This window comes from Rattus norvegicus, chromosome 15 (assembly GCF_021556685.1).
Source record: "Rattus norvegicus strain SHRSP/BbbUtx chromosome 15, alternate assembly SHRSP_T2T, whole genome shotgun sequence".
NCBI lineage: Eukaryota > Metazoa > Chordata > Mammalia > Rodentia > Muridae > Rattus > Rattus norvegicus.
The window spans coordinates 7,728,636-7,742,414 of NC_141548.1; the positions used below are offsets into that span (position 1 = coordinate 7,728,636).

At 44.1% G+C, this 13,779-nt stretch overlaps 1 protein-coding gene across 6 annotated transcripts in view; it reads right to left on the bottom strand.

Annotated features, from left to right (window-relative positions):
• Cd99l2 (CD99 molecule-like 2) overlaps positions 1–13,779 on the bottom strand; it is a 45,536-nt gene that overhangs the window by 16,550 nt on the left and 15,207 nt on the right. For 2 of the 6 annotated variants that reach the window (NM_001433499.1, XM_087584925.1), the window contains exons 2-4: positions 9,990–10,185; positions 5,924–5,986; positions 5,298–5,360 (exon numbers count right to left, since the gene is read on the bottom strand). Coding sequence is in view for 4 of the 6 variants with exons in the window: in NM_001433497.1 (NP_001420426.1) it covers positions 5,298–5,360; positions 5,924–5,986 (126 nt within the window). In the remaining 2 variants the exon portion in view is untranslated. The remainder of the gene's footprint in view (positions 1–5,297; positions 5,361–5,923; positions 5,987–9,989; positions 10,186–13,779) is intronic. The other 4 variants (NM_001433497.1, NM_001409570.2, NM_001433498.1 and 1 more) reach the window with 2 other exon arrangements.

Sequence of the window (13,779 nt, forward strand, 5' to 3'; positions counted from 1 at the left end):
CAACAAATCAGACGTGCTAGAGGAAATGGATAGAGTTCTAGAAGCACACAAACTATTAAGGTGATTATGAAAAATCAAAATATAAGTGGATGAATAATAACTAGAATAATCAACAACCTCACAACAAAGAAATATCCAGGTAAGAGAAGGCTATAAAAATGAATTAAAAAAAATTAAAGCTAATCCTTCTCAAATCCTTGCAGATCTGAAGAGGAGGAATTAATTCCAAATTCACTTCATGAACAGCATGACCCTCACGCGAAGCCAGACGAGAATGCCAAAAACAGGCAAAACTACTTGAGTAGAGGCAAAAATCAAGGAAACATTACATTAGCAAAGAGAATGAACAGCACATTTAAAAGATTGCACCCTATAATCAAAACTGGATTTATGCCCGGGACACAGGATTGCTCAACATAAATTAAATAATTAAACATTAAAAGTATGGAGCATAAAAATCATGTGATCATGTCAGTAGGTATAGAAAGAGAAATTGACAAAATTTAACATCTTTTTGATGACAATTCCACATATCAGCCATAGAAGCTAGAGTGGTTAGCGGGAGTTGTCAACTCAATGAGTTCTAGAACCTCCTCAGAGACAGGCCTCCAGCAATATGGTAGGAGTTCATCTTGACTCGGTAAACTGTGTTGAAAAGAAGCACCTACGGCAGATGACATGGTTCTTCGTTCTGAGATCCTAGCCTGTACACAGGTGATGGAGTGAGCTGAGTGTACGCCATCATCGCTCAAACTGGGCAAAAATAACTCTCCCTTAAGCGGCTTCCACCCTGGCGCTTTCTTACAGCAACTAGAAAAGTAACGAAGATGAGAGCAATGTCACCCAGTGGAATGAGGACCACACAGGATGAGGGACCAGGGCACATAGTCAAGGGAGAAACACTGAAAGATTTCCTTCTAACCCGAGGAACAAGACAACCGTGTCCAATCTACCAATTCTATTCAATGCAGTACCAGCAGTCCTAGCAAGAATGAGGAAAGGATATTGAAAACAGTCTGTAGGTGACAGGACTGTATGCACAGAAGATCCACAAGAACCAAGTGTGGTGGTGCCCACTTATGATCCCAGAATCTGACAGGCAGACTCAGGAGGAGGAGGACTTGGAGGGCAGCCTGAATTATATAACAAGTTTCAAATCAGCCTGGGCTACAGATACGGAAAAATAGACAAACTGAAAAAGGAAACACTGGTATATCCATGGTTTTGAAGATGAACGAAGTAGTCATAAGCCAAAGAACGTAGATGGCAAAAGGAGAGAAATCACTCCCCCGCAGAGCCTCCAAGAGGAACGCAGCCTTGTAACATGCTCACTGCGGCCTACCCTATTCATTCTGCATTTGATCGCACTGATTACAGGATGAGTCTGTTGTCGAAGCAGCCAATGTTGTGGTCATTCATCCCCATCAGGGATCAAAAGCAAACTCACAGAACCTGATTTCACTGACACCTTGGCACCGACTGACATCTGCATTGCTGCTTTGCAGGAAACACGGAGCCAAGCATGAAGCTAAATTGGACCTATAATAGTTAATCCTGACGGTCAACTTCATCGGCTCAAGAAATACATGGGAAATCAGTAAATCATGTTTTCAGGTGTGTTTGTAAGTTATCACTGACGACCGTTAACTAAGAGGAAAAGACCTTAAGTGTCAACCGATCCTAAATGTGTTAACCATCACATAAGCTGGGAGACCCACATAAATTGAAATGGGAGGAAGGTGAGAACCCACTATTACAGGCATCCATTCTATCTGCTCCACTAGGATGGACAGACATTTCTGATTCATCCTTCTTTAAGCTCAACATAGCACCGGACATTTATATAGACTTCTCGAAATGGCATTTTACAAATGGAAAACAGATTAGCAGGATTAGGCAAGAAATGGAGAAGGAGGCTAGACCTAAGGTGGGCTACTGTAGTTGGACAATGGGATCATGGAGTGCTCAAGCTGATGGCACTATTCAGTATCAGACTAGAACGGCAGATGCACAAGCCACCAAATGATATTTGCATGTACAAATAAAACTGCAAAATGGACAGACTGCATCTATGTGCCAAGATAGTACAAGAAGTTATCTGTGGGAACCTGAAAGAAGAAAACATGGGACTTAATCTATGATTAAAACAAATGAAAATTTAGTATTTTCAGATATGATTGTACATGCCTTAGCCTCAGTACTGAGGAGTCAGAGGGAGAAGGAAGGCAAACTGGAGGCCATCCCGGCTACATAGCAAGATTATTAACAAAAAAAAAAAAAAAAAGGAAATGAATAAAAATTTCCTGAAACCAAAGCCAAACCAAAATAAGATTTCAATTTTAAAACACTGTATAAAAATAAATTTAACACTCATCACAGGGATTCATAGAAGAAAAGTGAATATTGATTTAAACTGGTAAATTTATTTAGGTAGTGTAGTTAGCAGCACTGGAAAATTCCTACACAGTAGAAATAGTTTGTATTAAAGTATGGCCTGGCTGCAGTGCACACCTTAATGCCTGACTTAGAATGCACAGGTAGTCAGATCTCTGAGAATTCAGAGCTATCCTGGTCTACAATGTGGTGCTCGACATCACTGGGGCTACACAGTGGGACCTTGTCTCAGACTAAGTGAACAAAATGAAAATCCTCTCTGACACAGAAGCATGTTTGAATGGTTTAACGAATGCACAGACAGACACACTCTCAGGAGCACGAGGAATTCATCTCTGCAGAGAGTTTCCTTGAATTACAAAACCAAGACTGGGCTGGAGAATGGCTCAGTGGTTAAGAGCACTGACTGCTCTTCCAGAGGTCCTGAGTTCAATTCCCAGCAACCACATGGTGGCTCACAACCATCTGTAGTGGGGATCTGCCCTCTTCTGGTGAGTCTGCAGACAGCAACAGTGTATCAAATACATGAAATAAATAAATAAATCTTAAAAAAAAAAAAACAAAAAACAAAAAACCAAGACTACTACCTAAAGATTTAATCTAAATAACAACTGTTTCACCAACTTAAATGTGTGTCAGATATTTCCTTGCAAATGGATGGAATTTCCTATCACCTGAACACAAACCCTAATAGGATCTGAGTTTTTCAAAATCATTTTATTTTATGTGTATGAGTGATTTGCCTGCAAGCGTGACTGCACTCCACTGTCATGACTAAGCAGGTAGGTTTGCCGGAAGTGTAGCCGGCTATGAGCTGCCACACAGACACTAGTGCTTTGTGCCACTGAACCATCCCTGCAGCCTCCCTGATCGTATCTGCTGCCAATAACCAAACTTGGAATTTAAATTAAAAGACAAGAGTTTTCTGAAAACTTGCTGGTGGCTTGATATGAGCAGCTTTTCAATATCTAGATGGTTTTTTTAAATCATTGTTTTACTCATCATTTATTTGTTTATTTGTTTTTGGACAAGAGATCTTGCTGTTGTAACTCTGAGTACCCTGGAACTTGCAATACGGAACAGGATTAGCCTCAAACTTTGGGTATTCTCCCCGCCTCTGCCTCCACAGTGCTGGGATTACAGGTGGTGCCACCCGGTACGGCTTACTGAACGCTTTGTTCAATGAGATAGGTGGCAAAAGGAATCGGAGTGATTCTGTAATATATTACATTGTGCATTGGTCGGGGTATCAGTGTTTCCAAGTGACCAGTGCACAGCGCTAGCAAACTGTGAATGATCCATTCAAAGAATAGGAGAGTCCAATGGAAGAGCTGGAGGAAGGACTGAAGGACCAGAAGAGGACACGGACTCGAAAGGACCATGAACACAGTCAATTATCCTGGACCCTTGGAGCTCTCAGGGTCTGAACCGCCAACCAGGGAGCATGCACATCTGGCCCTAGGTCCCCCGCACATATGCAGCAGATATGCAGCTTGGTCATGTGGGTCCCCAAACAACTGGGGTAGGGGCCGTCCCTAAAGCTGTTGCCTGCATGTGAATCCTGTTTCCCTGGCTGGGCTACCTTACTGGCCTCAGTGGAAGAGGATGAATGCAGCCCCACAGAGGCTCGATGTGCCAGCTAGGGGTGGGGGGTGGGGGCGGATACCCTGGGGGCTCCACCCTCTTTGAGGAGAAGGGGAGACATAGAGGGAGAGACTGTGTAAAAGAGCAGGGAAACTGGCAGCAATTGGGGTAAAAAGTGAGTAAATAAGAAAATACTAAAGAAAAAAAGCACAGTGAGTTCTTTCCCCTTTTCTCCTACACATCTGCCTGAGCCTGGATTTTCTCCGCATGTTGTATCGAACTTCAGGAACTTATAACTGCTCAGTCCAGATGCAGATATTAAAAATCCAGGTGCAGTGGTAACACACATCTGTAATCCCAGCACAGGGGTTGGGGGTGGGGAGGTAGAGGCAGGTAGACAGATCTCTGTGAATTTGAGGCCAGTCTGGTCTGTCTAGTAAAGTGTGGCCTACATAGTGAGTCCTAGGTCTGTCTCACAGTACCACAGACACACAGACACATACATACACATGCACGCACACAGGCACACACACACAGAGGTGCACACAGACACAGCTATGCACATGCACACGCACACGCACACACACGCGCGCGCACACACACACACACACACACACACACACACACACACAGAATCCAGATGCATTCTATTGAAGCCAGACATTACGGAAAATTATAAAATAATGTCACTCATTACTCTAAATTACGTTTTCATCTTATAAGCACAGTTATTTCTCATAAAAACCTGCCACATATGTCAATGTACATGGCTTTTTATTTTCCTCAGATTAATAAACAGTTTTCAGTTCTAAGTTCTCAGATGAGAAGTATTTATAGATGTGACCCACATACACCAACTTTCCCGAGATCTTCAAAAACTTAGAGAATTTCAAGAAAACGTCTGAATATCTTCGTTGAAGACTTCTCCTTAGGCCTGAGGTTGCCCCACTCTGCTCAACTACACATGGCTCATGTTTAACCCCGGGAGCTTTGGGGATAGCCTGGGGCTTCAGTCAAGTTCAGCTCACCCCTTCTGCCTCCTGTACCTGGATTCTGGCAGCCATCGTCATCACCTAAAGCAATAGGGAAGTGGAAATGCATGGCTTTCACGTAAGGAACAGTGATCAACCAGACGGGATTCTGTTGAATTAAATCTAACATGGTTCACATGGGTGCGTGCCTTTGCTGACTTTTCATATATGCAGCTAAAAACTCTACACGGCTCCTTCTGACCCTGTCCCAGATGGAGTCCCAACGAGTCCCTCCTTGTGTTCCTTCTCAGGTGAGTCTGGCCTTCCTCTCTTCCCACACCTCGTTACCTGCTGGATTCGCTGGGGCTCTGGTCGTTCCTGTCCTCCTAGTCGTCGTACTAAAGTGGCTCTCTGAAGGGAGAAGGGAGGACAAGAGGAGCAGATTGTAAAACACATTGGCTGCTTTATGGTTTACAGAAGTCACATCGTGAGAATGGTCTCGGTATCGGTCCCCAAGGCCATTGTGGGGATCATACTGAAGAATGATAAAACGTCATGGGTTCTGAAGCTAGAAATGCACATCAGTGGCCAAGAGTCACTGTTGCTCTAGCACTGGACCCAAGTCAAAGCCGGCCTTGTCGGCACAGAGAATTTCAGGACAACCCGGGCTAAATCAAGAGACCCTGTCTCAAAACAAAACAATGAGAGGAATGAAACCGGTTGGAGCTCTCTTTTTGTACAGCAGAAAAAAGGGTAAGGCAGATGCATGTTCTCTCGTGGACTCGACATAGACTGAACGAAAAAGGAAGATGACACATGTATGACGAGATGACACAAGCCTTGCACAACAGAACAAACAGGTATCTGGAGGCACAGCTAGTCTCATATGTGTGTACTTTTCTGAAGGCAAGATTGTGAGTGTGGTGCACGGCCGACCACAGTGTCTGCTTGGTAGACTTGTTTGTTTGACTCACGCTTTACTGAGGAAGTTTCTTTAAGCGCATCCTCCAGATTGAAATCATCGAAGTCTCCATATCCTGCAAAGAAGAAGACAATTTTAAGTTTAGGTAGTTTTTAAAATGAAGGTAACATTGTAATATTTTCTTTGTCCTTACCATTATAATTTATGGTTCTGATAACTGAACCTAGAACCTAGAACGTACTAGGCAGGTGTTCACCACTGAGGCTGATGCTAAAATATACTCTTGACATGGTGTTTGTCATTTAAAAAAATAAGGGGATGTGAATGCAAACGGAAAACAAAAATCCAAAGTAGCTATACTTACGCCAGGAAAAAAATAGAGCAGAAGTCAAACACTCCATTGTGATAGAAAGAAACAGATCATTACATAATGCAAAAGGGCTACTTCAGCAACAAGTCAAATGCATTTGAGATGTGTGTGTGTGTGTGTGTGTGTGTGTGTGTGTGTGTGTGTGTGTGTGTGTCTCCACTGTCAGGCACCCAAACATATATGGCAATCGTTAATAGATATGAACACAGAATGTGACACAGTAATAGGAAACTTCCATCAGCAAATGGATGACCTAAGCATGGGGAGAAACAGTGGGTTTTACGAGTGTTCTTTGCAAATGTGTGTGATCCCAGCAAAAAGAAGGATGACACAGGATTGTGGGTTCAAAGCTAGGCTAGGTTTTACACAGACCTTGTTTAAAAACTGTGCTCCATAAACATACACAAGTGTTATTTGTCAATTAAAATAAACTTTACCAGGAGGAATAACTCAGTGGCAGAGTTCAATATCCAATACCAAATAAATAAGTAAATAAATATTTTAGATTATCTCTAAAATAGATTTCTAAATTATCTTTGTATGAAAAAAAATTATAGTGATGCACTCTTGAAAGAATCCTTATTCTCCAAATGTTATCAAAAGATAATCAGGGTTGTTGAGATAGCTCTGTAGGTAAAAGAACTTCATTGAAAAAGTCTGGCACCTTAGTTCAATCCCCAGCTCTAGAAAGTCGCTCTCTGATCTCAACATGTCTGCGTGGCATTTGCGCCTCCCCTGCCACAAACCACATCATGCATATCCACAAAACAATAAGTCATTCAAAAAGACAGTCATCCAAAACCACACCAAGTACCCAGAGTTGATGTCCTTCTAAAAGCAATGTACTTTCTCCAAAAATCACACCAGCAACAACAAGGAAAATCAGGGTTCTCGTTTATTAGGAAGTAGAAGGCTATTTGAAACAAACGTTGCAATCACGCAGGAAGTCTTGAGAGGATGGCTTTTGCAAGAAAGGGTGCTGTATTCTCCAGGCTCACTGACAATGAGCTAAGCCTTCTCACACTACCCTGGATTAAAGTATTTTGTCAACTCAAGGCACTTTAGCCTCCATGCTGGCCCCTGGGATATAAACTGGCTATTCCAACTGTACTCTATTGAAAAGGCTTGAGGGCAAAGGCTGTTCATGAAGAAACTGTCCTCTGAAGTGGACCCGCCTATCCATCCCTGTGTCCTACTGAGTTGGATACTTACGAGTTCTGTGGGTTCTAGGTCAACCTAGACCATATACTGGGACCATATTTGCAATTTTTGAGGCAAGAACTCACTATGTAGCCCTGGCTGGCCTAATACCAATTATGAAGACTTACACAGAACTTTCTGCCTTTGCTTCCCAAGTGCTGGGACTAACAGTGTCTGCCACTGTGCCTAGTATGGTGACACCATCTTTAAAAGCAACCGAAGCAGCAGATACAAATGATGCTTTACTTCTAGTGGTCTTTTCATGCTCCCCAATTCTCACTATAAACATGAGAAAACAACAGACAAATCCCAACTGGGGAATGTTGTGCAAAACATCTGACTCCCCCTTTCTCACCTGTTAAGGTCATGGAGACCAGGGAGAGTCTAAGACAGTATCCCTCCCTGCCTGGGGATCCAATGGGGACAATGGCTTCAGCTAAAAGCCAGGAGCTCTGCAGCACAGTGTGCAGCTGGTTGGGTTCCTATTGGTTAACAAGAGGATCGACATCGGTTCTTAATCTAAGATAAACTAATGTGAGTGATGACAGGGGAAGGTAGTATAGTGCATGTACAAATTCTCTGCTGCTTGGAATTTTTTCAAATCTAATTGTTCCAAAAGTAAATTTTATTTAAAAAAATCATTTTCCTATAGCAAAAAAGAGTATTTATCAAATAAAAATATGTGGATTATATAACCTCAAAACCGTTAAGAAAAAAACTGAAAAACAACATAAATGATGAAACTCAATCAAATCCACAAAAGACACCAGAGGGGGAAAGAAAGGCCAGAGAACACGTAGAGACAATTATGAACTTTAGTGTAGGGAGGTGTCCAATCGGGGAAAAGCATCCATAAAATAGGCAAAATCCCCAAAGCAAGTGCTCTCAGAACTAAACAACCAATCAGAGACTTAGATGCTGGCATAGTGAAGACGCCCTGGATTGTTCCAAGTGTAGTCCAGTATGCAGAGACTGGGGCAGCCGGCACATCAGATACTCATGTACACTGAAGACATTTGAGTGCGGAGACCAAACTCTTCATATCGTATTTGCAAAGTTCCTAGGAGTCTGTAGGTATTCCAACACTTAAATATTTTATACATGCATTTTCCAACTTGATCATGCCACTTCTATGTAATAGAGAAAAACAGTAAGAGGGCGTAAAGTAGAACATAACGATCTCAGCCTTAGCTCTGCCTACAACAGCAAAACCAGAGGCAGGCAGAACAGCAGTCATCAGAGAGACCCAGCTCTGTGAGAGGCAGCTCTTCCACACAATAACTTACTGCATGACTGTGTTCGAAAAGACGGGCAGTGCCCGTACCGACAGGAAACATGTTCTGACATACAGCAGGAGACAGAGAAATCCCCTCCTATGTGCGTGTGTCTAAATCCTCAACCATAAAAATGTTCTAGACATTCACACACGGGAGCTGCTAATACAGGTTATGTTTAAGAACTATTTCCTGTCAGGATGATGGCCTGCTTGCTTTTAGAAAAAAAATGTCCATGACTTTTTCTTACAATAATTCAAGGTTCTGTGTCAGTGTCTTCCAAACCATAAGCCTATCATTGCACTGAGTCCTTTAACACTCTTTCCTACGTCACTGCCCAAGAACAGAAGTGCACGCTCCACCATAGCATGCTGAGCTAATAACCGTAGAACTGGCCATTCCCTTACCAGCTCCTGACATACCTGGCCATGCGTCATTAGGTAAGGCGTTAAGAGCGGTGAGATGCAACTCTGCAATGTTTATTAATTAATTCCTTATTGACTATGACTCAAAGGCCCAAACCATCTCTGAATGAAACACTCACGCTCAAGCTCAATCCTGATCTGTTGACTTCTTCAAATCCTACAACTAGGGCGAGAATGTAATCCGATGGTGCGGCCCTTAAGGAACATGCACAAAGCCCTGAGTTTCATTTTCCGCACCATAAGACAATGCACACCCACAACGCAGCACAATTGAAACCTCACAGGGGTCCTCACAAAACACCACATGTAGCAAAGGGCCCTGCTCACCCGTGCTCTAACTCAGCTCTGTTTGGGCTGCCAGCAGGGGTCCTGGATGCTCTTTTGAAAGTGGTCAATTCATCTTAGGCCCAGTTCACAACTCATAAGCCTTGGAATCTGAGAGGGCAGCATTTCCAGCATTCAGCAGAAAAGTTTCTTCATCCACTACAGAAGGCCACTAAGAATTTAATAGGAAAACTGCACCACAAGCTGATACCACCTGTCTGACGCAGTCTGTTTCAAAGTTAAAGATAGAGAAGACTTTTGGAAATGTTCGCTGTGAACTTGTGCGTGTGCTCGAAAGGCTCTATTGAATAGAGTGCTGGTTCTAACCAACACACCAGGAGAGCCAGGGTCTATCCTCCAGCTCTGTTTCCTTTGAGGAGAGAATAAACATGGCCTCCTCTGCAAGCTGATTTACCAGGAGTGCTGTGGGAAGCCAGGGCGGTATCTTAGTGAAGGTTGTAAAACAAGGAAAAGTGAGCCCTTGTTAGCCATGATGCCGTGAGCTGGCTGTGCACCAGCACCTACCAAAGACTTGATGGAAATCTGCGATCCTGGACAAACGACTGATCGGCCTTTAAGCAGCCTGGTGTTTGGGCTCCAATCATTAATCACTGCTGCCTCCATTGTTCCTGCCCATTTCACTTTGTTCATCCCGAAAGTACCCTCTTCCGGGTCAATGCATCTTCTATGGGCATGCCCTGTCCAACATGTCAGTCTCTCGCTACGTAAAATAAAATAAGGGAAACATCAACTAATGTTTAGGTGAGTGCTTCTCCCAGGTACCCGTCGCCCCTCCCCAGTTACCACTATACAGTGCTGACTATGACTTGGTCAAAATCCATTTGGGGTTTAGACCAAGGGCAAATTCACCTCTACAGAGGGGTGTGTTTCCTGCCTGCTGATGGCTACGAACTTCAGAGGTTGCTGGACCACTTTCCAGGGAAGGATTTGCAGAGGTAATGTTGGGACATAAGCAGAGCTCAGTTTCTCTCAAGTGCACGGTGACACCCCTCACCCCCAAACACACACACAGTGTGTCCATGAAAGCCATGATGCATGCCACTCACTTGCCTTGAATCTGGACTAGTGTCTGTGTCTAAACAACTCCATGGGCACACAGCTACTTACGACTTACAAAGAAGAGACAGACTTGGTCAATGTTGGCTTAGAGGTTAAGGGCACTGACTGCTCGTCCAGAGGACCCAGGTTCAATTCCTAGCACTCACATGGTGGCTGCAGTAACCTGGGATCCACCACCCTCACACTGACATAAATGGACAGAAACGCCAATGCACATAAAATAAATTCAAAATTAAAAAAAAAATAAGATAACCGGAACCTGACTTTGGGGACCAAATTGTGTGCTAGCTATCTTGCCTGTGGTAGAGGTCTTGGTCACCGGGACTCAAGGAAGACAGCTTAGTCAACAATGTGTGTGCTCTGCAGGCATGAGAAGCTAAGTCTCCAGATCCCACGGCAAAAAGCCAGGCATTGTGGTACATGCTTATAACTCCCCGGGAGGCAGGCAGGAGCAGGTGGGTACTGGAGACTGCTGCCCAGTCAGCCGAGCCTAATTGGTGAACCCCAGGTTCCAGCCAGAGACAGTCTCAAAAAGCAAGGTCTGTATCTCTTGAGGAATACCTGAAATTGACCTCTGACCTCCACACATGGACATATCTTCACAGGTGCACACGCACGCACGCGCACACATAAATATTCATATACCTACAAACACACACACACACACACACACACACACACACATTTTTAAAAAAATTTAATTAACTTGGTCCCTGAAGTGAATCATGTATAACACATGCTTACCATGAAACACGAAAGGTCTCGCTTGCACAGCTGCTAGCAAAGCCTTATGTCCTCAGTTCCCCGGGCAGAGGGCCACTGGGGCCACAACTAAGAAAAGGTAAGGTTGTAGGTCATTAAAATAAATTCATACTTCTGTGACTTCTCATGGGAACATTCCTGAAAACTGCTCATGGGAAGTCCATAGGACAAAGCTACTGGCATATATGATCAAACTCCCAAATGTCTCTGGTGAAAATAAGTCATCGTTTTTACTTTAAGTAAGTGTTGTATGCAGACCTGGTGCACAGAAGGCCAGAACAAACTGAGAATGCTGGCGCCCAATCTACCTGAAATGTGTGCAGCATTCAAAGTCACAGTACTCAATCCAGACCTGAACACGTTGTCTGCTTCTCCACCTCATAGCATGCTGAGCAGTTAATATCCTCTGGGTTAGTCAGGCACTGTGCACCACTAAGCAATGTGAAAATAGCTCGCCTCTTAGTCTGATTACTAAACGTGTTTTGCTGTCCCCGCCTGAGCTCCGACTAGTTTCATGAATAAATTTAAACCACTCTCAGAGAGGACAACAGTGACAGGAAGGCAGGGGTTCACTAGAAGCCATGAGTCAGCACCATCACCAGTTCAACTGCAGCGGCCACTGAGGATGGGATCCACCAGCTGATTGCAAGTACGCACTGAGCATCCCATGCTCCGGTTTCTGCGAGGGAAGAGGAACCCTGGTAAACTCGGCACTGCTCAAACACAGCATGGAGGCTGAAAGTCTGTGCATATTGCTAGGAAACAAGATGGCGTCCTATCTAGCAGGCTGTCTGATTTCCAGTGTCTCAGAAGGAGTTGCACAAATTGTAAGCGTCACTTCACCAATGACTGTGTAATAAAAGGAGGCTCTTGTTCTTCATTTCTAGACAGAGAACATTTTTACCATGGACGTTCTCAGACGAAATCACAAATGTGTACTGAATGCCCACAGAGAGAGCCTCTGGCATGGAAGTCAGAGCTGAGAGCGAAAGACAGGTGGAGTGGGTGCCTGGGGCTGAAGGTGAGGGACTCGACTGCTAACGGGCGTGAGGCTTCCTTTCCTGGGTGGCAGAATTTTTCTGGCAGCAGATGGATGATTGCACAGCCTTTCGAGTCCAGTGGAAACACTGAAGGATCGATATTGAAACGGTGCACTTTATGTTCTGTAATCTACACCTCAACTAAGACTGGAGGGGTGGCTGCATCCCAGGGCCTTAGAGATCACATGGCCTTTCTTAAAAATGAGGGCCCATTAGCCACAGTGGCTAATTAGACACTGTGGGGACTGGAGAGAAGGCTCAGCAGCTAAGACCTGCTCTTGCAGATGACCTAGGTCCAGTTCTCCCTCGGCACCCACATGATGGCTCATAGCACATTGTAACTACAGATCCAAAGCCCTGTCCTTTCACCTCCACAGGCAGCAGGCATGAATGCTGTACACATACATAAGGCAAAAGACTCTTGCACTCAAAATAAATGAACTAAAAAAGAATAATTAGGTAACAGAAGTGAAAAGGGCCACTGAACATGAGGTATCTGGTCATTGTTTCGGTGTCCATAAGCAACCACTTGATCCCACACAGGTGATCTGTTTCTGTATCTAAAAAGATAGTGTTATACCAGATGGCCTGTCCCAGGAGGTGGAATACATGTGACAGGAGTAAAACCACATGCACAAGGTTTGCCTTGAGGCGTTGGGATGCTCGGTATGAGCACAGCCCTACAGTCTGAGGTGGGGGAGCACCAACTCCCAAGGGCTTTGCTGAAGGTGAAGTCACTGTTAAGGCATGGAGGCCAGGCTGTTCTGAGACAACACTGGAACTTGGCAGTACTTGCCCTGCCTGGGACCCAGTCCAGATGTGGCTCTCCCACTCACTGCTGTGAATAGCTAGACAACCGTGAAGACCTGAATTCAGCACCCATGAAACCCAAGCATAGCAGCGTATCCCTGGAATCCCAGAGGTGGGGATCTGGAGAAAGGAAGATTCACAGGACTTCCTGGCCATCTAGTCTAGCCAATTGGAAAACTCCTTCCTTAAGAGACTGTCTGAAAAAGTAATGTAGGACCTAGTAAGCAAGACAGCAACACCAACCTCTGACATGCACACTCGCAGAATGCTCACACATATATACACATATACACGAACACACATACACACCCACAAAAATAGTAAGACAAAATTTAAGGGATGAAGTCCTTAGTTTTCTCATCTATAAAATGGGCATGATGACAGAGAGTCCACTTCAGTGGACCGGCATGAGTAGTAGTTGGTCATTTTACATAAAGTGTTTATTAAAATATCTAACACACAGGAATCTCTCACAGGAATTAACTATCCTTATTATCATATCTGGTGTTTAGCAGAGCCAACTAAATTGACTATAACTTCCAGGAGCATCCTGCTCAAACGTAAAATGTGTAGTACATTCAGAAACGACAAAGCCATACTCTCATCTAAACTCACCCCCACCT